Source organism: Gopherus evgoodei, chromosome 8 (genome assembly GCF_007399415.2).
Source record: "Gopherus evgoodei ecotype Sinaloan lineage chromosome 8, rGopEvg1_v1.p, whole genome shotgun sequence".
Lineage (NCBI taxonomy): Eukaryota > Metazoa > Chordata > Testudines > Testudinidae > Gopherus > Gopherus evgoodei.
The window spans coordinates 1044492-1071472 of NC_044329.1; the positions used below are offsets into that span (position 1 = coordinate 1044492).

General features: G+C 51.6%; 1 protein-coding gene across 2 annotated transcripts in view; it reads right to left on the bottom strand.

Annotated features, from left to right (window-relative positions):
- NSD1 (nuclear receptor binding SET domain protein 1) overlaps positions 1 to 26981 on the bottom strand; it is a 130931-nt gene that overhangs the window by 70821 nt on the left and 33129 nt on the right. For both annotated transcript variants that reach the window (XM_030571698.1, XM_030571699.1), the window contains exons 3-4: positions 26170 to 26342; positions 15415 to 17593 (exon numbers count right to left, since the gene is read on the bottom strand). In XM_030571698.1, the coding sequence (XP_030427558.1) occupies positions 15415 to 17593; positions 26170 to 26342 (2352 nt within the window). The remainder of the gene's footprint in view (positions 1 to 15414; positions 17594 to 26169; positions 26343 to 26981) is intronic.

Consider the following 26981-nt stretch of genomic DNA (forward strand, 5'->3'; position numbering starts at 1 on the left):
CACCCTGGCCTCGGGACAGAAGTTCTCAAATCATCTTTGTCCTTGTGGAACGCAAGTACCAATAGAATCTTTCTTCTGGTTCTCTTCTTGAGCTCCTGTGACCAGCAATGAGCCCCCTTTCCTTGCTCCTCAGGTCCCAGCCAGCAAGAGCAGCACCTTTTATCTGCTGCTGCTGGGCTCTAATTGGCTGCTTCTATGCCGCCTCTCTAGGCAGTCCTGGAGGACCCACTTTCACCACTCCTTTCCTGGGGCTGGCTGTGGTAGGACCGTGGGAACTTCAGCAGGGGGCCTCAAAGGCCCAGGTTCACTCTAACACAATCCCCTAAGGACCAGTCAGAAGCAGAGGGACAGGAGGGCAAGTAGTGAAGCACCAACCGGGACACACATCTGGCAGAACCACAGTTACTGCACAAAGTGAGTAATCTCCTCCTCTTCTTCGAATAGGAGGTGCTCCACTTCAGGTGGCTTCCGAGCAGTAATCCCCGATGGATTAGGGAGCTTCGAAACAGAGACCAGAACTGCAGATACACTGCAAAGCCAAGTGCTGCGTCAGATCTGAGGGCTCGGATCTGGGCCTAATGTTTCTGAAACGTATGTACTGAAGCCCATATAGCAGCCCTATACATTTCAGATACCAGTATGGTCTTCTTTAGTGCCAGAGATGTTGCCTACAAACTGGTCAAATGTGCTATCACCGTTTGGTGAATGATATTATGATGCTGGCAAACCAGGTGCCAGCTTAGGTCAGAATCCCAGGCCAATTCACTTACGTGTTAGAACAGATCAAAGTGTTAAATGTATAAGTGTGTGTTCAAATGTTTAAACTTCATGAAAACGTGTGGAATGTTACTTGTATTGTTTTCACTTATCTGTTCCTGTTGTAATGCAACAGCAAACATTTACAGGGTGTATACCTTGTAATTAAATAACCCATCAAAGATACCTTGTGAAATGCTAATGAAGGACCTAAGGACTTTAACAGAAAATGCTAATTTCAAAGTAAGTGGCGTTATGTATAGCGGTTGGGGTCAAAAGACTAAGGGCACATTTTCACTGGCAATGTTAAAGCACTTTAACATGGCTTGTCTAGTCACCAGTTTAATAATAATTGGAGATATACCTATCTCCTAGAACTGGAAGGGACCTTGAAAGGTCATTGAGTCCAGCCCCTTGCCTTCACTAGCAGGACCAAGTACTGATTTTTGCCTCAGATCCCTAAGTGGCCCCCTCAAGGACTGAACTCACAACCCTGGGTTTAGCAGGCCAATGCTCAAACCACTGAGCTATCCCTCCCCACCATGAGGGGCGCAGCTCCCAGTGCTAGGGCACTGTCTACACTGGCACATTATAGCACCGAAACTTGCAGTGCTCAGGCGGGTGTTTTTTCTGTACTATAAAGTGCCAGTGTCGACAAGCCCTAAGTACATTCCTCACACACATCATCAAAGGAAAAGCCCACAAGGTTAGAGACGCTATCAGCTCACTTCTTGTGTGACAATACTATAAATATGGATTCAAAGTAAGATCTGTTATCTCTGGACTGTTTGTACTCTTACAGGGAAGTGTGCCAGATGCAAAGCAGAGATCCCAAGAGACAATCTGGATACCCTGGAAAGACTTTTGAGGAACAAGCAGTTCATTACATTACTGCCACCATTTGGAGATACAAACTGTGATTCACCTATACAGATATTTTATCTGCTTTAAACTCTCCATAACTCTCATTTGTCTGGGTGGCCAGACAGACTGGAGAGTCTAAGGGGACTATCTGTGACGCCAATGTAAGACTGTTTTGTGATCCAGGAGTTCACAATTGTCATTGGCTTAGTGAAATCTAATTATAGAACATACCACCAGTTTGGGGTGTCAGCCCTTGTTTTCTGACCATCTGCCCTGAGGTAGGCACTCACGGTTGTGAGCTACTCCAGATGGCACGACAGACACCTATCTCCATAGTCTCTGAGTAGAGATAAAGGACCCTGTGGACTTATCCACGAAGGAAACAGACTAGGTGACTTCCTAAATTGCTTGGTCCTATCTAAGTAGAAGACCAATGCCCTTCTAACATACACAGGAAGTACACGGGATTCCTTTAGAGAACTACATGGCTTCGGGAAAAACACTGAGTGGATTGATTAAGGTGACACTCCAAAGGAACCTTAGGTAAGAATTTAGAGTGTGGAAGTAGAGACCTTGTCCTTTAAGGACACCATAAATGGGGGATCTGCCATCAAGGCTCCAATCTCCCCAACCTACACATCCGATCTGCGATCCTTGAACAAGGTCTGTGGATATAAAGCAGTTATCTGCAGATTTGCAGGGCTCTAAATATAAAATTTGGATCAGCATCCATCCATGAGCCGCAAAAATGATCCATGGATGCAGATATCCACAGGTATAAAGTAGATATCTGCAGATTTGCACAGCTCTACTGATCTGCAGACTGGTTTTCTGAGTTGTCCATGTGTCCTGAGTCCTAAAGGCACTCAGGTGCGCTACCCATCCCAACAGTTATGCATCTGTTATTAATGTCACTGAGGGGGCTAGGCAACAGAAAGGAAAAGCTGCACAGACACAGAGTTGATCCTTCATCAGTTGAGGGAATCCCTCCCCTTGTAGAGATACTGTCACCTGTCTGTCCAGGTGCGTCTGACAGGAGAACAAGTCGTTCTGAGCCAACCCTGGAAGCAGTGGAGGCATAGCCTTGCATGATCGGCCACAAAGTTGCAAGCTGCCATGTGTCCCAGGAGCTGAAGACAGTTCCTTATTGTGGTTCAAGGGCACCCCTGAATTGCCCATACCAGAACAGACAAGGTTACAAATCTGTCTAAAGGAAGATAGGCTCTGGCCATCAACAAGTCTAAATATGCCCCTATAAACTGTATCTCCTGTACAGGGATGAATGTGGACTATTTTCACCATCCTGAACTTCTTAGGTTTTACAATCTTGTTGAGAAGCCTTAGATCTGAGATCAGTTTCCACCCACCATCCTTCTCTGGCAGAAGGAAACACTCTTGAGTCAAATCCCTTGCCACTGTGAGGAGGAGGAACTGACTCTATTGCTGCTAATCAAAGGAGAGAGTTCACTTCTTGTCTCAATAAAAGCTCATAAGAAGGGTCCACGGAAGGGACTGGGAAGGGAGGTGGAAGAGAGGGAATGATGTAAAATGGATGGTATACCCCAATGTTATGACCTCTTTCACCCTCTTGTCTGTAGTGATCTGCCTCCAAGCATGGAGGAAATGGGCAAGGTGGTCTCCAAAGCAGGGGATGTGAGCCAACTGATGTAGCTATAAATCCAGAGGTGCGGGAGGAGTCAAACCCTCAACCGACCCATCAAAACTGTTGCTTGAAAGATGATTGGGTGGTCATGGACGACGGTTGGGCAGTCCTCTCTCTCTCTCTGAAATCTTTCTCTCTTTATGAGGGATTCAGTGGATCCATTAAACCCAGAACAAGGAGCAGGACGTGATCTCTGGGCAGTCTGTGACCTACTAAACCTTTTCTTATTTGTAGGTGTGTACGTGCCCAGGACACAAAGTAGCACTAAAGCCCTTGGCACATACAGGGACTCACCAGTGGTCTCCCAGAACAGTTTACGATGGTCAAAGGGGAGATCCTCCATCGTGTTCTACACTTCACTCAGAAATTAACCACTGCCAGGAAGACAGACCTGACAGCAGCATCCAGAGCATCTACGGGTGCCCAAAGAGCAGTTCTGGCCACCAAATGGCCCTCTGAGATAATGGACTGGAATTGCTTCCAGATGTTCAGTAAAAGCAAGGAATCTGTTATGATTTGTAGAGTTATATTTGGACATGACCATCTGAGAGTTGTGATCCTGAATTGCAAGGTTTTGCCCAAAGAGATTCAGGCTTTTCTGGTCCTTGTCATATGGGGTAGACAAGCTACAGCTACACCTACACTAGAAATGCTAGAGGTGCCACTGTAGTGCTTCTGGTGAAGACACTCTAAAGCAACAGGAGAGAGCACTCCTGTCAGTTTAATTACTGTACCTCCTGTGAGAGGCAGTAGCTATGTTAGCAGCAGAAGCTCTCCCATCGATGTAGCACTGTCTACACTGGCGCTTAGATTGGTATAACTTATGTCGCTCAGGGGTGCGGATTATTAACACCCCTGTACATTTCAGCAACTGTGTGGTTGTCAGTGAAATGAACGGGGCATACTGCAGCACCGCTGGAAAAGGGCAGAGCTAAGGTTGCCTGGGTTGTTCGGGAAAGTGGTGTTACTATGCTGACAGAAAAACACCTGTTGGCATACGCTGCATCTACACTAGAGCTCTGCTGGCATGGCTGTATCAGGAAAGCTTGTGAAGTGTAGAGAAGGCCTTACGCTGGCTGCTGCAGACAAAGATTAGCCGTACTCTCTCAAAGCGCAGCTACTGTGAGGAAAGCTAGTCTCGTCCACAAGCCACCAACCATTCTTTGCCAACCTCCCAGCGTGGTTATGGACGGGAGAAAGGTCACAGCACATACACTTTTCTCGGCCTTCCTAACAGCCAACCTTTGTCCGATACCATGGAAGGGGAACAGCTGCCATGTGTGTCTTCTTCACAACATGACACATTTACTCACCACACCACTACACGGGTGATCTCACAGTGTTTTCTGTGCTCCACTATATACAACAAATCTTCAGCCCCTTGGTCTGACAAGAGGCAGAATCTATGTCCTTGAGGGCATACTCAAAGCCTATGCATTTCCCCAGGGGTGGGGTTACAGCCGGGTAGGCGGCAGTGGGGAAAGGCTGGGCTGGGGTTAGGCTTCACTGTTGACATCACTCTAATGTTAACTTATCATCAGCACACCTCTCCCTGCAGTTAGAGCTTTCCTACCCAATGCAGCTGTCAGACAATGTCCCTGGAGGCCACCTAAGTAGCCCTCTCCCGCCTGTCCTCCGTTCTGCCTCTTGCTTATGAGCACCTCCATGTGCTATCTGTAAGGCTACGATTTAGTCAAGGGCATTTTTAGTAAAAGTAATGGGAAATAAACAAAAATTAACAGCCCCGTGACCTGTCCATGATTTATACTATAAATACCCCTGACTCAACGGGGGGGGGGGGGGGGGGAGGGGCAAGGAGCACTGCTGGGGAGGGACCTGGGGAGCAGCTGCTGGGGGGTGCCCAGGGGGCAGCGGCACCCGCTGCCGGGGGCCACTGGAACATCAGCTGCTCCAGCTGCCTTGGGGACCACCAGCAGCAGCTGCTCCATCCGCCCTGGAGCCACTGCTTGGTAGTACCGGTACCAGCTGCCCAGAGCAGAGGCTGGTGTGGCTGGCCGTGGGGCTGTCCAGGTGTCTGGCTGCAGAGCTGCTTCAGCAGTGGCAGGTCCCAGGGCCAGCTACTTGGGCGGTCCTGCAGTCAGCCACACTGGCCTCTGCAGAAGTCACAGAGGTCGTGGAAAATCATGAAATCCGTGACTTCCACATCCTCCATGACTGACAGAAAGCCCTCGTTATCTGCAAGGGCCCTCCCGTCTCTTTGCCAAGCCCTCTCTCTCACTTTGTTCCAGCCCCTCCTACCATTTCTCCTTAACAATATGAGGGGTTCACATTCTAAAAGGATCACCAAATCATCAGGACATGGATGCCCTTCAAGAACCCTCGAGACCTTCGCACTCACGTTTCTCCCTTTGTTGGTTGGTGACTGTTTCCTGTGTCACTGCTGATTTACCTGGCACCGCCTTGGGGTGGGGATTACATCTTTGTTTTTGTGAAACACCAACACACTGCTGGGTGCTCAGAAACTATGTAACAACAAACAGAGTATTCAATGAATTACTTAAGATGTCACCATTTTGAGACGGGACCGTCACCTGGTCACCAGTGAATTATACAGCTGTTGAGCCTATCTACAGCAGCCCAGTGGGGCAGCAGCTGCCTGTCTGTTTTGAGCCATGGCACGCACCGATGGCAACAGGAAATAACGACTAACACAAAAAGGGCAAGTGGCAGAGTAAACCGACATGAACAGTAAACACACAGCAAAATGAGTGGAAACTAAACTCAGATTCTAGAATTCTTGCCGTTATAAGAATTGATGGTGGTTTTGTAACACTGGCTCCTGGATCAGACTTCTGCCCCACAACGCAGTTTGGGGGATCAGGTCTTTTCAAGGGAGGACAAAATGATTAAGATTTTATTTTCACTGCCACCTAATAACCTTCATTTGAAGGTGTTTTAATTTACAGCTGCTTCCTCGATGATGAAGACAGTTGTGTTGGACCCTATTTGCCCCCTCAGTCCCCTGGTTTACCACTACTTTTCTTTCAGATAAAGCCGTCTGCACAAGGTGAGGGAGAAAACAGACAATTTTATTTAGAGTCTAACACTGGAAATGGGCTAAATACAAATATAGAAAAATAGAAACGGTAAACTGAATCAGGCTTGAAACAAAAGTTACTGCAAAATCTTTACATACAGGAATTAAAAATCTAGTATTGTACTGAACTGTAAGTGATAAACACAACAAAACCGTAGACATTCCTCTGCCTTTGTCCCCGCATTAGCATTGGAGATGCTATCCCTTGTCAAAGTTGTAGTTTGACCTGTTATCCATTCCCAGGGAAGGGCCCCTGCGCCTTTGATCTAAGCACTCGACCATCCACTCCACACACTAACCACATCAGAGTTCTCCATCCAGGCTACTATAAAGCTCTGTTTTGCTCGGAAAAGTGACTACATAAAATTGGCCTTGTGGAGGTCCCATGTTCATTGTGTCTCAATGACTCTCTATTAATTTTGCTCAGATTAATGCTGCTTTCCTAATGCCAAAAAAGACGGTTACTCACCTTTGTAACTGTTGTTCTTCGAGATGTGTTGCTCACATCCATTCCAGTTAGGTGTGCGCGCCGCGCGTGCACGTTCGTCGGAAACTTTTTTACCCTAGCAACTCCAGTGGGCCGGCAGGTCGCCCCCTGGAGTGGCGCCGCCATGGCGCCCAATATATATCCCTGCCGGCCCGCCCGCTCCTCAGTTCCTTCTTGCCGGCTACTCCGACAGTGGGGAAGGAGGGCGGGTGTGGAATGGATGAGAGCAACACATCTCGAAGAACAACAGTTACAAAGGTGAGTAACCGTCTTTTCTTCTTCGAGTGATTGCTCACATCCATTCCAGTTAGGTGACGCCCAAGCCATACCTAGGCGGTGGGGTCGGAGTGAGAAGTCGCGGCACGGAGCACTGCAGTTCCGAAGGCCGCATCCTCCCTCGACTGCTGGACCAGGGCGTAGTGGGAAGCAAAGGTGTGGACCGATGACCAGGTCGCTGCCCGACAGATTTCCTGGATGGGCACACGGGCGAGGAAAGCCAGCGACGACGCCTGCGCCCTGGTAGAATGCGCAGTCACACGGCCCGTAGGGACATGGGCCAAGTCATAACAGGTCCTGATACAGGACGTAACCCAAGAGGATACCCTCTGGGAGGAGATAGGAAGCCCTTTCATACGATCTGCTACCGCCACGAAAAGCTGGGGGGATTTTCGGAAGGGTTTGGTCCTCTCTATGTAGAACGCGAGAGCCCTACGGACATCCAGCGAGTGGAGCTGCTGCTCCCTGCCTGAGGAGTGAGGTTTTGGGAAAAAAAACGGAAGGAAAATCTCTTGGTTGACGTGGAAGGCTGAGACCACCTTGGGCAGAAAAGCAGGGTGTGGTCTCAGCTGCACCTTGTCTTTGTGGAAGACCGTATATGGGGGGTCTACCACAAGAGCTCGGAGTTCTGACACCCGTCTAGCTGAGGTGATAGCTACTAGAAAGGCAGTCTTCCAAGAGAGGTAGAGCAGGGAGCAAGTAGCTAACGGCTCAAAGGGGGGCCCCATGAGCCGGGACAACACCAGGTTAAGATCCCAGGTCGGAGCAGGGGGACGGACGTTAGGGAATAAACGTTCCAGCCCTTTAAGGAATCTCGACACCGTCGGGTGAGAAAAAACGGAGCGACCGTCTGCACCCGGGTGAAAGGTGGAGATAGCTGCTAGGTGGACTCGCAACGACGATAAGGCCAGACCTTGCCCTTTGAGGGACCAAACATAGTCTAAGATTTCGGTTACCGAAACTTCCATAGGGCGGAGATTTCTCTCTACGCACCAACAGAAGCGTTTCCATTTCGCCGAATATGTGGCTCTTGTGGACGGTTTCCTGCTGCTCAAGAGCACCTCCCTCACAGGCGTGGAGCAGCGCAGCTCAGAACCAGTCAGCCACGCAGGAGCCACGCCGCTAGGTGCAGCGACTGCAGGTCTGGGTGACAGAGGGTCCCGTGGTCCTGGGTAATCAGGTCCGGATGAAGGGGCAGGGGAACTGGGTTGGCTACGGCCAAGTCCAGCAGCATGGTGTACCAGTGCTGCCTGGGCCATGCCGGGGCCACCATGATCACGCGAGCCCTGTCTCTGCGCACCTTCAGGAGGACCTTGTGGACCAGAGGGAACGGGGGAAACGCATAGTACAGGTGGGTCGACCACTGGATGAGGAAGGCATCCGCTATCGACCCCGGCTCCCTGCCCTGAAAGGAGCAGAACGCTTGGCACTTCCTGTTCCCCTTGGACGAGAAGAGGTCCACCCGGGGATAACCCCACCTCCGGAAAATGGAGAGAGCGACGTCCGGGCGAAGGGACCACTCGTGTGACAGGAAGGATCTGCTCAATCGATCCGCCAGCGTGTTCCGTACTCCAGGGAGGAAAGAAGCCCTGAGGTGAATGGAGTGGGCTACGCAAAAGTCCCAGAGTCGTATCGCCTCGAGGCACAGGGAGGAGGACCTGGTGCCGCCCTGCTTGTTGATATAGTACATGGTCGTCGTGTTGTCCGTGAACACGGCGACACAACGACCCTGAAGCTGATGACAGAACGCTTGACAAGCAAGGCGGACCGCTCTCAACTCCCGCATGTTGATGTGTAGCCCCACCTCCTCCTGAGACCACAGGCCCTGTGTCCGCAGGGTCCCTAGGTGGGCCCCCCAGCCTAGATCTGAGGCATCCGTTGTCAGGGATACCGAGGGCTGAGAGGGGTGGAAGGGAAGACCCGCACATAATATGGACTGGTCTAGCCACCAGCCGAGAGAATCTAAGACCTTCTGGGGGATTGTGACTAACATGTCTAACGGTTGCCTTGCCGGCCTGTAATGACTGATAAGCCACAGCTGGAGAGGCCTCATGCAGAGCCAAGCGTAATCGGTCACAAAGGTGCAAGCCGCCATGTGGCCTAACAGGGTTAGACATGTCCTCACTGACGTCTATGGGGCTGACTGCAAACGTTGAACGATCGCCACCATGGTCTGGAACCGTTGCAGAGGCAGCAAGGCCCTGCCCACAGTGGCGTCCAGGACGGCCCCGATAAATTCCACCTTCTGAGTGGGCCTCAGGGTGGACTTGTCTGTGTTTATCAAGAGGCCCAGACTTGCAAACATGCCGGTGATCACGCGGACATGGCTGTTGACTTGTTGTTCCGACGTGCCCCGAATCAACCAGTCGTCCAGATAAGGGAACACGTGGACACGGTTGCGCCGAAGATGCGCCACGACAACTGCCATGCATTTTGTAAACACCCTCGGGGCCGTGGACAGGCCAAATGGGAGGACTGCAAATTGATAATGAAGAGCCCCCACAACGAAGCGGAGGAAGCGTCTGTGGCGCGGCCAAATGGCAATGTGGAAATACGCGTCCTGCATGTCGAGGGCGGCGTACCAGTCTCCCGGATCCAGGGATGGAATAATGGTCCCCAGGGATACCATGCGGAACTTCAACTTCACGAGGTATTTGTTGAGCTCTCGCAGGTCGAGGATAGGCCTGAGGCCCCCCTTGGCCTTGGGGATCAGAAAGTAGCGGGAATAAAACCCCTTGCCTTTCTCGCTTTCCGGAACCGCCTCTATAGCTCCTTTGCTGAGGAGCGTCTGCACCTCCTGCCAAAGGAATTGCTCGTGAGAGGGGTCCCTGAAGAGGGACGAGGAAGGAGGGCGGGAAGGAGGAAATGAAACAAACTGCAGGCGGTATCCCGTCTGCACCATGCTTAAGACCCAGCGGTCCGATGTTATTTGGGACCACGCCGGGAGGAAAAACGAAAGGCGGTTGGAAAACGGGGGGGAAGGATCCATAGGGGAAACTGTTACTGCGCCCTCGGGCGCACCTTCAAAATGAAGGCTTAGGTCCAGGCGGGGGTTTTGAGGAGCCTTGGTTCTGCCCCCCTTGGTTCCCCGAGTGCCTGCGCCTTCCATTCCTGCCGCGGCGCCTGTAAAGGTCCTGCCGCTGGCGGAACTGGGAAAACGGCCTGCGTTGTTGTTGTTGCTGCGACCTAAAGGGTCTACGCTGCGTCACGGGGGTGTGCATCCCGAGGGACCGCATAATGACCCGGTTGTCTTTCAGACTCTTGAGTCTGGGGTCTGTCTTGTCAGAGAACAAGCCCTGGCCTTCGAAAGGAAGGTCCTGTATAGTATGCTGGAGCTCCGGCGGAAGGCCGGAAACCTGCAGCCAGGAGATGCGACGCATCGTAACTCCTGACGCGAGGGTACGGGCAGCCAAGTCCGCAGCGTCCAAGGAGGCTTGCAAGGACGTGCGTGCGACCTTCTTGCCTTCGTCCAAGATGGCCGCAAGCTCTTGGCGAGCATCCTGTGGCAGCAGCTCCTTAAATTCGTCCACTGCCACCCAGGAATTAAAGGCATATCTGCTCAGCAGGGCCTGCTGGTTGGAGACCCTGAGCTGCAGCGCCCCAGCCGAATACACCTTACGGCCAAGGAGGTCCATCCGCCTGGCTTCTCTGGATTTGGGGGCTGGAGCCTCCTGGCCATGACGCTCTCTATCATTCACGGATTGAACCACCAGGGAACCCGGTGTCGGGTGCACATGGAGGTACTCATAGCCTTTAGAAGGGGCCATGTACTTCCTCTCGACGCCTTTCGCTGTCGGAGGGATGGAGGCCGGGGACTGCCAGATGGTGTTGGCGTTGGCCTGGATGGTCCGTATGAAGGGCAGGGCGACCCTGGTGGGAGCATCAGAAGAGAGGATGGTTACAATTGGATCCTCTATCTCCGAGACCTCCTCTGCCTGCAGACTCAGATTTTGAGCCAATCGCCTGAGGAGGTCTTGGTGCGCCCTGAGATCCAGCGGGGGGGGGACTGTTGGAGGAGGTACCCGCCACCGCCTCATCCGGGGAGGAGGATGAGGAGACCCCAGGCACGAGAGTGTCTAACTGAGGGTCTTCCTCAGCCCTCGCCTCTGCCTCAGGAGCCACAGCGGAGTCTTGCTGCTTGGACCCTTCCTCCCCTTCCGGGGAGGGAGGGGGGCGAGACAACGAGGCTTCAGGAGCCCTACGCTCCGCAGTCGCCGGCCTAGCAGGGAGCTGCTGGGGGCCCTGGGCCTGATGGTATGCCCAGGGTGTCCAGAATCCCCACTGTTGTGGGCCTTGGTCCTGCAGCGGCAGATCACCGAACAGCGCCGCCTGCCGGTCGGTGCCCAGCGCATACCCGCTGTCCGTCTGGGAGGATACGGACGGCTGTCTAGAGGGCCATGGAGGGGCCGACCCTGGATGGTAAGGGTCTGCGCGGGTCGGCACGGAGGATCGTCTCGGTGCCGGGGACCGGTGCCGGGAGTCATATCGGTGCCGGGATCGGGATCGGGACCGGGTTCTGTCGCGGTGCCGGGATCCTGATCGGTACCGGGCGCCGCTTCGGTGCCGGGACCTGCCACCGGCTCGGTGCCGGGAGGTCGACCGAGACCGGGACCTGCCACCGGCTCGGTGCCGGGAGGTCGACCGAGACCGGGACCTGCCACCGGCTCGGTGCCGGGAGGTCGACCGGTGCGGCGAGTAGCGTCGGGACCTGCTCCTGGAATCGCGGTGCCAGTCTCGGCGACTGGAACCTGACCGCAATCGTCTCGATGTCGACCGGTGCCGCGAGTGCGACCAGTACCGCTGAGGGGAGCGGTGCCGGGACTGCGAGCGGCGGCGGGACCTGGAGCGCCCAAGACGTCGGGACCTGGATCGTGAACGAGATTTTCTGGGCGGTGCTGACATCATGGGCTTGCCTCTGGACACAACCCGCACCGGAGGTACCGGGGGTGGCAGCCGAGTGGGCTCAGTCAGGGCTATGAGGTCCCGAGCCGAGGCGAAGGTCTCCGGTGTGGATGGGACCATTATCTCAACCCCAGATCTCATGGGGGAGCTCGGCGGTACCGGACTCGACGGACCCGCTGGGCCCGGAGTCGACGGTGCCGGCGGCGCCGCGGCCGATGTCGAGGCCGGGCGCTCTAGCCGGGTCTGCCTGGCCAGAGTATTGGACTTCGACGGCCTTGGTTCTGACTCCGGTGCCGGAGAGGGTCGGTGCCGGGGAGTCTTCTCTGTGCCGGTGCGATCCGGTGCCGGCGCCGAGATCACGGCCTGCGAAGCCGTCGGGTCAAGTGCCGCCTCCATGAGGAGAGTCCGGAGCCTTTGATCCCTCTCCTTCTTTGTCCTTGGCTTAAAAGCCTTACAGATGCGGCACTTGTCAGATCTGTGCGATTCCCCGAGGCACTTCAGGCACGCTTCGTGGGGATCGCTGGTAGGCATGGGCTTCTTGCAGGCCGCACACTGTTTGAAGCCCGGCGAAACAGGCATGAGCCTGGCGCCGGGTGCCGGGAAGGGCTAAGCCCCCGGCGAGGAACTACTTAACAACTATTTAACTTAACTATCTACTTAACCAACTAATTAACAACTATAATGGACTAGAGATGAACGATAGATAAACGATAGAGAACTAGGAGAGCTAGGGACGTGGAGGACAGCTATGCCGCGCTCCACAGTTCCAACGACCGACACGGCGGTAAGAAGGAACTGAGGAGCAGGCGGGCCGGCAGGGATATATATTGGGCGCCATGGCGGCGCCACTCCAGGGGGCGACCTGCCGGCCCACTGGAGTTGCTAGGGTAAAAAAGTTTCCGACGAACGTGCACGCACGGCGCGCACACCTAACTGGAATGGATGTGAGCAATCACTCGAAGAAGAACTACAAGATTCATAGATTCTAAGGCCGAAGGGACAATTGTGTGGACCTCCAGTAGAACAGAGACCAGAGAACTTTCCCAAAATAATTCCTAGACCAGATCGCATAGAAAAATACATCTAGTCTTGATTTAAAATGGCTAGTGATGGAGAATCCACCACAACCCTTGGGAAATGGTTCCAGTGGATGATTACGCTCAGAGTCAAAAATTTGCCCTTCATTTCCGGTCTGAATTTGTCCAGCTTAAGCTCCCAGCCATTGGATCACGTTGTACCTTTCTCTGCTAGACTGAAGAACCCATTATTAAATACCTGTTCCCTGTGCAGATACTTCTAGACTGTAAACAAGTCATCCCTTAACCTTCTCTTTGTTACGATCAATAAATTGAGCTCCTTGAGTCTGCCACTATAAGGTATGTCTTCTAATTGTTTAATCATTCTTGTGGCTCTCCTCTGAGCCCTCGCCAATTTATCAACATCCTTCTTGAATTATGGGCACCACAACTAGACACAGTAGAGGAACAGTGGTCTCACCAGTTCCAAATACGAAAATAAAATAACCTCGGAATTCCCGTTTATGCCTCCCAGGATCGCATTAGCCCTTTTGGCCACAGTGTTGCACTGGGAGTTCATGTTCAGCTATTTATCCACCACGGGCATCAGATCCTTGTCAGTCACTGCTTCCCAGGAGAGTCCCCCATATGTAAGAATGATCTACGTTCTTTGTTCCTAGAGACACATTTCTAACCACATTACATTGTCTATTGTTTGCCTGCACCCAGCTTACCAAGCGATCTAGATCGCTCTGTATTAGTGACCTGTTCTCTTCATTATTTTCCACTCTCCCAATTTGTGTGTCATCTGCAAACTTTACTGGTGATGATTTTGTTTTCTTCCAGGTCATTAACACAGATATTAAATAGCACAGTGCCAAGAACTCATCCTGGCAGAATGCTGCTAGAAACACTCATTCACTGATAATTCCCCATTTATAATTACATTTTGAGACCGATCAGTTAGCCAGCTTTTAAGCCATTTAACATGCACTATATGTTCATTTTTCTAGTTCTATAACCAAAACGTCATATGGTACCAAATCCAGTGCCTTACAGCTCACTCTGGGATCTGAAAGCCAAGCTGGGTTCTTTCTGGTTCATGCATCACCAATGGAAATATAAGTCTGCAGAAAAACCTCTACCTCAGCTACACCTGAGCAACTCCACTGAATTTCCTCAGTGTTGTCAAACTTTTCAGAACTATTGAATGATGGGAGCCCCTGCAGACCTCATGAGCTCCTCTACATTCCATCCCTCTGCAGATACCTCCCTCCTGCTTCCCAGAACACCTCACCTGAGCTGAAGCTTCCATCTACCCTCTCTTCCAGATCTAATTCAACCCCTGCCTCCCACGTGGTTCTCTCCTTCCTGGTCCTCGCCTCATGGACAATATGAATGTCAACACCGCAACATCCATTTCAAAATAGCCTGTAGGTTAGGAACTCCACAAGCTTTCCAAATAACCCCTTGTAATAGTTAATTAACTCCCACCCTAAAACAAAGTCGGGGCATCAGCCCCTGTTGAGACCAACAGAACAAAGCAAAAGTGGTCACTAGGCTCAACTGTGTAAGAGAAAATGAGCCAAAACTAAACTGTTCAAAGAGCAGAACCTGTTTTCCTCCAGACTTTCTGGAACCAGCCTACCCAGTGTAAGAGTACGTTGTAACCTTTCAGGAAGAGGGTGGAGGTGAAAACCAGCTTATAAGAGACACTCACTTCTCCCTTCATGATGGAGAAGCTAATCTCTCTCCACAATATGACCAAAAAATCATCATATAATCAAACAACCTCCTCTCTACTCCACACTTTACTGGGAGATGTCTAAGAACACAACACCAGAAACTGCGTGCAGCTAGCTGTCCTCAATGTTCCGTTTAGACCAGTCAATAACAATGTTTTATATTTTTAAAGTACAGGATTGCAGAATGCACACACACGGCCACACATGCACACGCGCATACACACACACTCTTAGGTGTAAATCGAACTCCTTACCTTGTGAAGAGAACTCAGACTGGGAAGCAAAACGGCAAAGCTCTGATTCTGAATGCACCACATCATTGTTTGGCTTATCACATACATTCAAACTTTTCACAACTAAGTCTAAGTGATTCTCCCAGTCCTGGTCTGTCAGGTTTCCCTCAAGCCCCGGGGAAAGGGTGGGAGGCCTGTGCTCCAGGCACTCCTTTCCCTTTAGTGAAAAGTCACTAGAATTCAGGCCCCCAAAGGTGCCCCTGGAGCTCTCTTCGTCCCTAGATCTATGGACATGCCGACTGGTTCTAGCACTGCTTTGGTTAAATCGCTGCCATCGCTTCTTGGGTGCTACATGGTTTACATCATTAGACTCATCCCCCAGGGAGCTTTCTGAATCCAACTCTAGGCCCTCACCATTTTCAGCAGAAGTGTAACATTCAGTATTTTTATCAGGTTCAGGCCTCTTCCTGACATGATCTAAATTGTCATCAGATGAACATGCAGAGTCTTCATCAGTGGAGTGTTCCATTAACTCAAGAGACTCTTTCCTTGCAGTTTCTTCTATTTCATTATAAACAAGACTAGTAACCAATCCCTGCATATCCCTGCACGGGAGGGATGCTTTCTCTGCTATATTACTGGAGACCTGATTTAGAAGCTTGCTCAGCCCTTCTAGTTTTAAATCCTTTCTGACTGATGTTGCATTATCTGCTAGTTTGGATGACTGCTTAGATTGTGAACAGTTGTGTCTTGAGATGCAGTTTGTGCCATTCGTACTGGAAAGAGCAGGATCTGTGGGCTCCCTTTTGTTACTACTCTGCCCAGTTATCTTGGCTGTAGTGCTGCACCAAAGAGAGGATTCACTCGCACTGGGGTTCTGACACGTTGATTCCAGAACGCAATCCCCATTTTGTTCTGATTTATAAGTGGGTCCTTTTGTAACCAAAGCCTTCAAGCCACTTGCAGAATTACTTCCAGAGGAACTGCTCATGCCAGCATTTCGATACGGGACCATATTCTGAGATGACATCAGCTGCTGCTCTTTTGTCTTACTATCATGCATATCTTTCAACATCATTAGCAAGGTGCTGAATTTGTAGTCTGGCTCAATGGGCAAACAACTCTGCCCAGAGGCAGAAGAGAAGAGTAAGGGTGCTGTGGTCTTAGGTGCCCCATAGCCACTAGCTTCATCACCAAGGGACCTAAAGGACAGTTCCTTCAGCTCTGAGAGGACATGCTTCACCACAGCAGTCTCTATTTCGGCAGAATCCCTGGCTCTCTCATGCACATTATTTAATGGTTCCTGACTATCAACTTTCCCACTCTTGGTGGGTGGACCAGTGAAACCTTTGGTGTCAGAAGAGCAGCAATTCACACCACATTCCTCTTCTAGGAGAGGGGGTTCTGTCCCAGCAGCATTCTCCTTGTGTTTGCTTCTTATACTTATGAGCCGGGGCACTTTGAGGTTTTTCAGGTGTAGATTCAGTTGATTTGTAATCCCAGTGTGGGAGCTCTCCCGACAAACATTCTGGGGCGTAGGGTGCTTATCTGCAAGGGAAAGATGGTCATTTCTCATAGCTGAAGTACACTCTAGAGCAATAACAGGCGTCTCAGTGTCCGAGGCTGCTTCTTGGAGCTCCCCATCCACAGATTCAGCATCACTTCTGCCACCAACAGGGCCTGCTGGAGTTCTGTGATCTCTAGATGACCTTTTCCTAGCTCTTCTGTTGCTGTTTTGAGAGAGATACATGGAACATTTACTGTTTCCCCTCATCCCTGTACAGAATTCCTTTTCTTCTTTATCTGCAGAGTCACTAATCTCCAGAGCACTGCAGGCTGCCTCAGAACTTTGGTCCCCGGTATCTAGATCACTAGTCCCATCATCTGAGAAGGAAGTCAGCGAATCTGACTCCCTTTGCTTTTTCTCCTCAAGAGAAGTGTCAGCTGCAGAATAGTGTACCTGTAATTTGGAACTGCAAAGAAGGCCTACAGGGCTTTTCCCTCTCTCTGCAGAGCTGCTAGAAAGCAAATCCACTCTCAGTGTGTTCCGCAGAGAGTCACCATGAGGAGCCTGATACTCCTCTTTCAAAGCTGTCTTTTCAAAACGTCTCTCTCCAAAAGAAGAGAGCAAGTAGTTTTCCACGGCACCATTGGCTGCTGTTAGGCTGTTTGCTATCCGACAAAGTTCATGTGATGCATGTTTATCCGGCAGGTCCCCAGCAACCCTGTTTCTAACTATGTTCTCTGGTGCCTTTCCTCCAATTTCTCTCCTAGATGCTTCCAGTCTGGTGCTGCTCTTTTTTACTCTAGTCCTTTTCCTGCTCTCTGAGCTCTTTTTCACTTGTGATTTAGTGCATGACCTTCCCTTCTCCCTGGCTAAGTGTTTGGAGTCAAACGTCAATGATTTAAAACAGCCATTCAGCTGCCTGTCAGGTTCCATTACAGGGCCATTAGTGCAGGATTCCAACAGCACATCCTCACTGTTCAGCTTGCTGGAATTCTGACTACACTTCTGATCCTCAGTCTCCTTGAGAAGGAATTCTTCCGCATGTCCAACACTGACTTCCCATTTCGCCATAAACCTTTGAGGAACCTGAATGTTTGAAAGAAAACAAAGAGAGGTTACCTTCAAACAAACATTGAACAGAACCATCAAGTGAAACACCACACAAGAGATGCTCTAGTGTATGCAAAACGCAGCAGCAGTCTCCAGGACTGGAATAAAGCACCTCATGGCTCCTGGACAGCACATCCATGGAGCACAAATGCATAGGACTCTAACTGAAATCATCTATGAACTCCCAGCTGCAGAACTGTTTGGATCACAATATTAGTAAATTAATGGCCTGTGTGCTTTCCTAGTGTTACTGAAGCTTCTGCAATAACAGCCTTACAGTGTTCTGTAATGTGTCACACCAACACTCAAGCCTGAATCATGTCTGACATCCTTCTCCCAGCAAAGGAGGGAGGGGTGCAATCCCCCCCAACCTGTCACTACTGACAAAAGGAGTGACTGACAGCACTGGCCTTCCTCAGAAACTGAATGCACTGGCCTCCCAGCATGCATCTAATGCAGCAACCTGCACAACAGCCATCAGGAAGGAGAATCTGACATGGGACCCCTGCATGGCAGGGCAGAGCGCCAACCACTGGGCATCAGAGGGGCCTCAGCACGCATCTCTCTAAAACATGCCATAAAGGAAGTGCTAGTTTGCTCTGTCCTGACCCCTCTTGCTTCCATTTATTTCACACTGCATCTCAACTTGTTCTCCCCACAGCATCCCCCTTCTCTGCCACCCCACGTACAAACCCGCCACTTTCACAGGATGTGCCTAACCCTAACACACTCTGCTGTTCTTTCTGCTTATAAGGCTCCCAGGATCCATGTTGAGTTTTGTACCCTTAACACAAGAAAAGGTGCCCAGGGCATTGGATAGGCACCTCCTGTAGGTGCCCGACTGAACACAAGTCGTTTTAAAGAAGACTGGCTTTCAATCAGGGTTTGTTGCTCTTAGCTGAGCAAAGACAAACTGTAGATTTTCATTACTACTCCTGAACCAAAATGAATCCCAGGTCACGGGAGCAGTTTGAATTCCCACCACTTTTCTTTTAAAGGGTGATCTACAGAATCTCAACTGACTAAAGAATGGCGAGTAACCCAGTGGCACAAGGCAGCCAGATCCTTTGCAGCTCTGCAGGAGATCCGGGTAGGAACCCCCTTGCTGATACAAAGCCAGAATATCAAGTAGGCAATGTGTTTGGTTTACATAGGTGCAGCCATGCCAGCACTATACTCCAGCAATTCACAGAACTGGACTCAAGCCATGGACCTCCTGAGTCTTGGGGCATGTGGCTGGGAACAAAGGGAGAGAACTGTAAACACTGAATGAAGAGGTGAGGAATATCCCCCACACAAGAGGAACCAGGAGAAAGGAAAGCAGAAGAGTAGTGAATCCTCTGGTGCTTTTTACTACAATCACCCAATGACTTACAGTGAGACAATTCTATCCATCCCACTAACAAAGCAGCCACGACTGTCAGCAGTTAAACTATCAGTATAAGATAAAACTGCTTCTCTCTGGCTCCAGTGGCCTTCTGTATTCCTTCACTTTATAAAGATGACTGAAGACGTTCACCAGTTCAGCATTATTAAGGTTGCAGGGCAAGACGGTTGTATCATATTATGTTGTACAAAGGCATGTCTGCTCCAGGGTTGTACCTTTGAAATAGAGCAGGGGTAGGCAACCTATGGCACACAAGCTGATTTTCAGTGGCACTCTCACTGCCCGGGTCCTGGCCACCAGTCCAGGAGGCTCTGCATTTCAATTTAATTTTAAATGAAGCTTCTTAAACATTTTAAAAACCTCATTTACTTTACATACAACAATACTTTAGTTATATATTATAAACTTATAGAAAGAGACCTTCTAAAAATGTTAAAATGTATGACTGGCACGCAGAACCTTAAATTAGAGTGAATAAATGAAGACTCGGCACAGCACTTCTGAAAGGCTGCTGAACCCTGAAATACAGGCTGCTTCATGAGCAGATGATATGCCAGACTAGGGGTAGACAACCTACGGCACGGGTGCCGAAGGTGGCGTGCGAGCTGATTTTCAGTGGCACCCACACTGCCCGGGTCCTGGCCACCAGTCCAGGGGGCTCTGCATTTCAATTTAATTTAATGAAGCTTCTTAAACATTTTAAAAACCTTAGTTTAGTTATACATTATAGACTTATAGAAAGAGACCTTCTAAAAACGTTAAAATGTATCACTGGCATGCGAGACCTTAAATTAGTGTGAATAAATGAAGACTCAGCACAGCACTTCTGAAAGGCTGCCGATCCCTGTGCTAGACTATGCAACTCCCTCCCAAAGTCTGATCGGTGAGGCACTTTCTAAGTCAAATCAGAAAGAACTCTAAGTGCTTATACAACTTATTACAGAAGCAGAGTTCAAAACCCTATCCTTGTATTGTACATAGTGGTCTAATACAGACTGGAAGCATGGTCTGTCCCTGAGTCAGCCAGGAGAGGTCACTGGAGAGCACAGCAAGCTACTTCCAAATGCACACTTCTAATCATCATCGATATTTCACATCAATAGAACTGTAATGCTGAATAAAACGGACAGATAGTGAGTATGTCAAACTGTGACAGGGTGACAACTTCTCCACCTCTCCGAATACTCTCTACAGTAACTTACAAACTACAGACCCTGCCCTTAAAGAGGAGCAAGTCTAGAAAACTCCTTGTGGCTTAAAAAAAGACGGTTACTCACTTTTGTAACTGTTGTTCTTCGAGATGTGTTGCTCATATCCATTCCAGTTAGGTGTGTGCGCCGCGCGTGCACATTCATCGGAAAACTTTTACCCTAGCAACTCAGTGGGCCGGCAGGTCGCCCCCTAGAGTGGCGCCATCATGGCGCTTGATATATACCCCTGTCGGCCCACCCGCTCCTCAGTTCCTTCTTGCCGGCTACTCCGACAGTGGGGAAGGAGGGCGGGTGTGGAATGGATATGAGCAACACATCTCGAAGAACAACAGTTACAAAGGTGAGTAACCGTCTTTTCTTCTTCGAGTGATTGCTCATATCCATTCCAGTTAGGTGAATCCCAAGCCTTACATAGGCGGTGGGGTCGGAGTGAAATGTGGCAGAATGAAAACTGCTGAGCCAGGGGCTACAGCATCTCTTGACTATTGAACCAGGGCATACTGCGAAGCAAAGGTATGGACCGAGGACCAATGGAGCTGCGCGACAGATCTCGTGGGTAGGAACACGAGCCAGCAAGGCGGCAGATGAAGCCTGAGCCCTGGTAGAATGCACGGTGATGTGGCTTGAGGAAATATGAGCCAAATCATAACAAGTGTGGATGTCCGCCATCACCCAAGATGAGATCTTCTGAGAGGAAAACAAGCAAGCCCTCCCTTTGGCCCGCTACCGTAACAGAGCTGGGGCACCTTACGAAATGGTTCTGTCAGCACAATATAAATGCGAGCACTCCGCAGATGTCCAAGGAGTGCAATGGTTGTGCCCATTGCGTTGAGCTGTGGGTAACATGAAAGGCCGAAACCACCTTAGGTAGGAAAGCCGGGTGCGGTCATAACTGCACCTTGCTTTTGCGAAACCTAGTGTACGGCGGAACCACCGTAAGAGCTCTGAGCTCGGAGACCAGTCTGGCCGATGTAACAACTACGAGGAAAGTTATCGTCCAAGACAGGTATAGCAGAGGGCCAGTCGTGAACGGCTCGACTGGGGGAGACATAAGCCTGGTTAAAACTAGGTTGAGGTCCCAGGCCGGGGCTGGGCGGCACACCCGAGGGTGCAAGCGCTCCAAGCCCTTGAGGGACCTCGAACCCATAGAGCGTGAGAACACGGAACGTCCACCTTAGCCTGGCTGGAAGGTAGAGATGGCTGCTGAGTGTATCCTCAGCGATGACACCGCCAGGTCCCGCCGCTGAAGGCCAGAGGCAGGCCAAATAGAGGGGATCGAGACCTCAGCAGGAGCAAGATCGAGCGTATTGCAGCTGTAGAAGAAACGCTTCCACCTGGCCCGATACGTAGACCAGGTGGAAGGCTGCCTGTCACCCCGGCTCAGTTACGCAGCAGCCACACCGTGAGGCGAAGAGGCTGCAGGTCCGAGTGACGAAGCCTGTCGTTGCCCTGAGTGATGAGGTCTGGGTGGGGTGGAAGGGTAATTGGGTCTGTTATTGACAGGCCGAGCAACGTGGTATATCAGTGCTGCCTGGACCACTCTGGAGTGATCATGATGATGCGCGCTCTGCCCCTGCGGAGTTTGAGCAGGACCTAATGAACCAGTGGGAACAGTGGGAAGGCATCATGGACTTGGCCTTTCCACGGCATCAGGAATGCGTCCAAGATCGATCCCGAGGAGAGACCTTGGAAGGAGCAGAACATCTGGCATTATCTGCTCTCGCGGTGAGCGAACAGGTCCATGTGAGGAAACATCCCCACTTCTGGAAAGCAGAACGCCTCACATGGGGCAGAGTGATCACTCGTAAGACAGGAAAGACCTGCTGAGTCAAAGCGCCAAGACGTTCCGAACGCCTGGGAGAAAGGACGTCACCAGCTCCATCGAGTGGGCCATGCAAAAGACCTGGAAATGGATGGCCTCCTGACAAAAGGGGGGAGGACTATGTCCCTCCCTGGATACTTATGAAGCACATGGCCGTTGTGTTGGCTGTAAACACCGAGGTACAACGGCCTCGCAGCCGCCGCTGGAACCCCTGGCACGCCAGGCGGACTACTCTCATTTTTGGGGCATTGATGTGGAATGCCAGCTCCCGAGAAGACCAAAGGCCTTAAGCTCGGAGGTGACCATGAGCACTCGAGCAGAGAGATGATGCATCCGTCGTCAGGGGCAGTGAGGGCTGGGGCGGATGAAACCGCATCCCTGCCCACACCAGGGAGGGAGTTAGCCACCACTCTAGGAAGCCTAAGGTGCTCGAGGGAACGGTGACTACCATGACCATTGGCTCCCTGTCCGGGTGGTACGCCAAGGCGAGCCGGACTTGGAGAGGACGGAGGCAGAGCTTGGCGTGTTTGGTTACAAACTTGCGGGCAGCCATGGACCCAGGAGACTGAGACAAGTACGAGCCGAGGTCGTTGGGAAAGCCTGCAGACCTCAGATGATTGCTGCCATCGCCTAAAACCGCAGTTGGGATGAGCAGGCTCCGGCTAGGTAGGAGACCAGGATAGCCCCTAGGAAGTCCAACCTCTGCGTGGGAACCAGAGTGGATTGCTCTATAGGAATCATCAGGCCTTGACCTGTGAATAAGACCGTGACGATGCCCACGCGCTGAGTGGTTTGTGTCTCAGAGTCTCCTCGGATAAGCGAATCGTCCAGATACGGAAAAACGCATATCCGACATCAGCGAAGGTAGGCGGCGACTATGGCCGTAAACCAGAAGTACCGACAGTTGGCTAGAAAGCGGAGGTATCTCCTGTGCGGAGGGAAGATGGCCTTGCGAAAGTACGCGTCCTTCATATCCAGGGCAGCATAGTAGCCCCCAGGAGGCAAGGATGGAATAATGGTTCCCAGGGATACCGTGCGGAACTTCAACCTTATCCTAAACCGGTTGAGTCCGTGCAGGACCAGGAAGGTCTGAGACCTGCGTTCGAGTGGGGGACTAGGGCATAACGGGATTAAAACCCCTTGCCCCTTTCGTCCGCTGAAGGGGGACAAGGCTGGAGCAAATTAGAGGTGGTACCTATGCTGCATCGTGCGCATGACCCAGTGATCTGAAAATTAACTGGGGCCATGCCAGGAGAAAGCGGGATTGGGATCCCGGCCTGTGACTGGTACACCACCCTCAGGCGCACCTTGGAAGGTTCGTCTTTGGTCCCAGTGGTAATTGCGAGGGACCTTGACCTTGGCTCGTTAGGGGTCCTGATGTTCGTCTGCGACCACCTTGGCCTCGCCGTTTGCCAAAGTCCTGTCTCTGGCTAGGCACAGAGTATGGCGGCTGGGGACAGAAAGGCCTGCATTTGGTCGCTGGCGTATGCATGCTGAGAGAGCGCCTTAGGACCCTATTGTCCATCAGGCTTCGCAGCCTGGGGCTGTCTTTGCCGCGAAGAGGCCTTTACCAACAAAGGGTAAATCCTGAATGGCATACTGCAGCTCCGGCCAGAGGTTTGAAACCTGAAGCCATGAAATGCACCTCATGGCAACACCAAATGCCAGAGTCCTGGCTGCCGAGTCTGCTGTCCAATGAGGCCTGGAGGGACGCTCTGGGTACCTTCTTTCCCCCGTCCTCCAAGACGGCAGTGAACTCCTGGCAGGAGTTTTGAGGGAGAAACTCCATAAACTAACCACCTTCACCCAGGTGCTATAATTATCGCAGCTAAGCAAGGCTTGTTGCTTTGCTACCCAGAGCTGCAGGACCTCCGCAGAGTACACCTGGCGGCCAAGCAGGTTCTTTCGCCAAGCCTCTTTCGGTTTCGGGGCTGGCGCCCGCTGGCCATCGTATCAGAATCGTGGTCCTGAGCATAAAATCTGCGCATGTGGGATGACACGGATGCGTGTCCGGACGGCCATGGAGGTACTAAAAGAAGGCACAGGCAGAGTCTCTGACTCTATCGGACCTTGCCCAACGCGGCACCGGGGACCGGCACCGGGAGGCGTACCGGTACCTGGAACGAGATCCAGACCCCCAACCAGAACGGTGCCGGGAGGCCGACCGAGATCTCGAGGCTTGGGAAGAGGCTACAGGAGTCAAGGTACCTGTCGCGGTGCCGGGAGTCGGAACGGTGCCGATAGCGGGTCGGCGAACGGGATACCGACCGGTGCAGCGAGTGCGACCAGTACCGATGAGGAAACAGCACCGGGACTGCAAGTGGTGTCGGGCGTGCCGACAGGACCTGGAGTGTCTGCGGGACCGTGATCATGAACGGTGCCGCTCTGCTGTGCTGACAGAGGACGGTCACATGAAGAGACTGTATTACCCGCACCGGCGGTGCCGGGGTCAGGCAGCATCGACTCTGTCATGGCAATGAGATCCCTCACCGTTGGTAACGTCTCCGGCGTGGAGGGAGCAGCAGGCTCAACCACAGTGCATCCTGGGGAGCTGCCAGGCACCGGATTCGACGGCCCTCGTGGGACCGGGATCGATGGTACCGAGGTCGTCAGAGCTTCGGTAGGTGTCGGTGCCGGGCGATCCGAGTTATATGAGCTGTCTGGCTGCGGTGCCGTCAGCACGGAAGCAGCAGGAGCAATAAGCTCAACCACGGCGCGTGCCGGGGAGCCGTCAGGCACCGGATTCGATAGCCCTTGTGGGACTGGAATCGACGGTGCCGACGTTGTCGGTGCCTCAGAGGCGTCGGTGCCGGGCAATCCGACTTAGACGAGCCCTCTGGCTGCGGTGCCGTTGGCACGGAAGCAGCAGAAGCAGTAGCTCGACCACGGCGCATGCCGGGGAGCTGTCAGGCACCGGATTCTACAGCCCTTGTGGGACCGGGATCGACGGTGCAGACGTCATCGGTGCCGCAGCAGGTGTCGGTGCCGGGCGATCCTACTTAGACGAGCCCTCTGGCTGCGGTGCCATTGGCACGGAAGCAGCAGGAGCAGTAGCTCAACCACGGCGCGTGCCGGGGAGCCGTCAGGCACCGGATTCTACGGCCCTTGTGGGACCGGGATCGACGGTGCCGACGTCGTCGGTGCCGTAGCAGGTGTCAGTGCCGGGCGATCCGACTTAGACGAGCTCTCTGGCTGTGGTGCCGCTGGCACGGAAGCAGCAGGAGCAGTAGCTCAACCACGGCGCGTGCCGGGGAGCCGTCAGGTACCAGCAGGAATCGCAGGCTCTCTCGACCTCGGAAGAAGGGAGTGGTGCTGAGTCGACTTCGGTGCCGGCGACGGCCGGTGCCGACAGCCTTGGTAGTACCGGCGGGGTCCGGTGCCGAGGAGGCGCTTCTGCCAGCCGCTTGATCATCACTCGGCGCCCAAGGTGGAGGGGTAAGTGAAAGTCCCACTCCTTTTTGTTCTCGGCTTAAAAGCCTTGCAAATGGGGCACTTAGCTGTCAAGTGGTACTTCAAACAGGAGTCGTGTGGATCTCCCTTCGGCATCGGCCTCTGACAGGCCGAGCCCATTTTAAAACCCGGTGAGCCGTGCATGGGCTCCGGCACCGGGTTCATGGAAGGGGTTACTTCCTGAACCCCGCTAACTAAACTAACTATGTTAGCAAAGAAAAAACATATAACTATACAAATATATACGAGAACTACGAGTAGCTAGGGAAGTGGAGGTCAGCTAAGCCGCGCTCGACTGTTCCAACGACCGACACGGGCGGTAAGAAGGAACTGAGGAGCGGGTGGGCCGGCAGGGGTATATATCAAGCGCCATGATGGCGCCACTCTAGGGGGCGACCTGCCGGCCCACTGAGTTGCTAGGGTAAAAGTTTTCCGACGAATGTGCACGCACGGCGCACACACCTAACTGGAATGGATATGAGCAATCACTCGAAGAAGAACTCTGATTATCACAGGAATTCTGCACATCAATTTACCAGCTGTGCCTCACAATTATCACTGCGCAAACACAGTTTTAGGGTGCATTTCCAGACATAGAAGAACAATTTGACTGCAAATGCAAGCTACTTTTTAATCTCAGCAAAGAGTGAGCAAAGCAAGCTACCAAGAACAGAAGCTTTACCTTGTGCTTGTAGCCTTTTTCTTTTTGCTTCCCTCTTCTCCGAAGGACAGGTAGCTCTTCAAACTGATATCTGCCTTCAAAAAGTACAATAGCTTTTCCTGCAACCCAGGCTTTCTCAGAAGGGTCTCCTAAGGCATCTACGTAGTACTCTCGATATGGTCTCCGACTGGAAACTATTTAAAGAAATTAAACAGGATTATTGTCTTGCTTAAAACAGCATACTAGTGTGGGAAAGAAAGCACTAAGTGGCATCATGTTTATTAGCAGATTCTCCACACATTCTCCTAACATCTTCCTAAAATCCTAAACAAATGCCAGCTAGGAGAACTCCTAGTCAGAAGGTTGGTTGGCATGCTTTTGTCTTAGTTTTCCTTGCTTTTGGTTGATATTTTGCATGTTGGAGTGGAGTTTGCTGTTAAATAGTTGATAGTCAGGCTTAGGGGACTCTTCCTCACGGGAGCAAAGACTTGGAGTTTGGCGCAAACAAGCCAACCATCTCCCTCTGTGGCAGGAAATTAATGTAGAGTGCAACATACACCGCTGCCTCGATATAATGCCACCCGATATAACACGAATTTGGATATAACGTGGTAAAGCAGTGCTCTGGGGTGGGGGGCCTGTGCACGTCGGTGGATCAAAGCAAGTTCAATATAACACAGTTTCACCTATAATGTGGTAAGATATTTTAGCTCCCAAGGACAGCGTTATATCAATGTAGAGTGTACTTCATTTTAATCTCCTTAATCACCTCTTTTATTCTGTTTAGCCATGGTGGCATTTTTTTGGTCTTTTTTTTTTAAATTGGAAATATA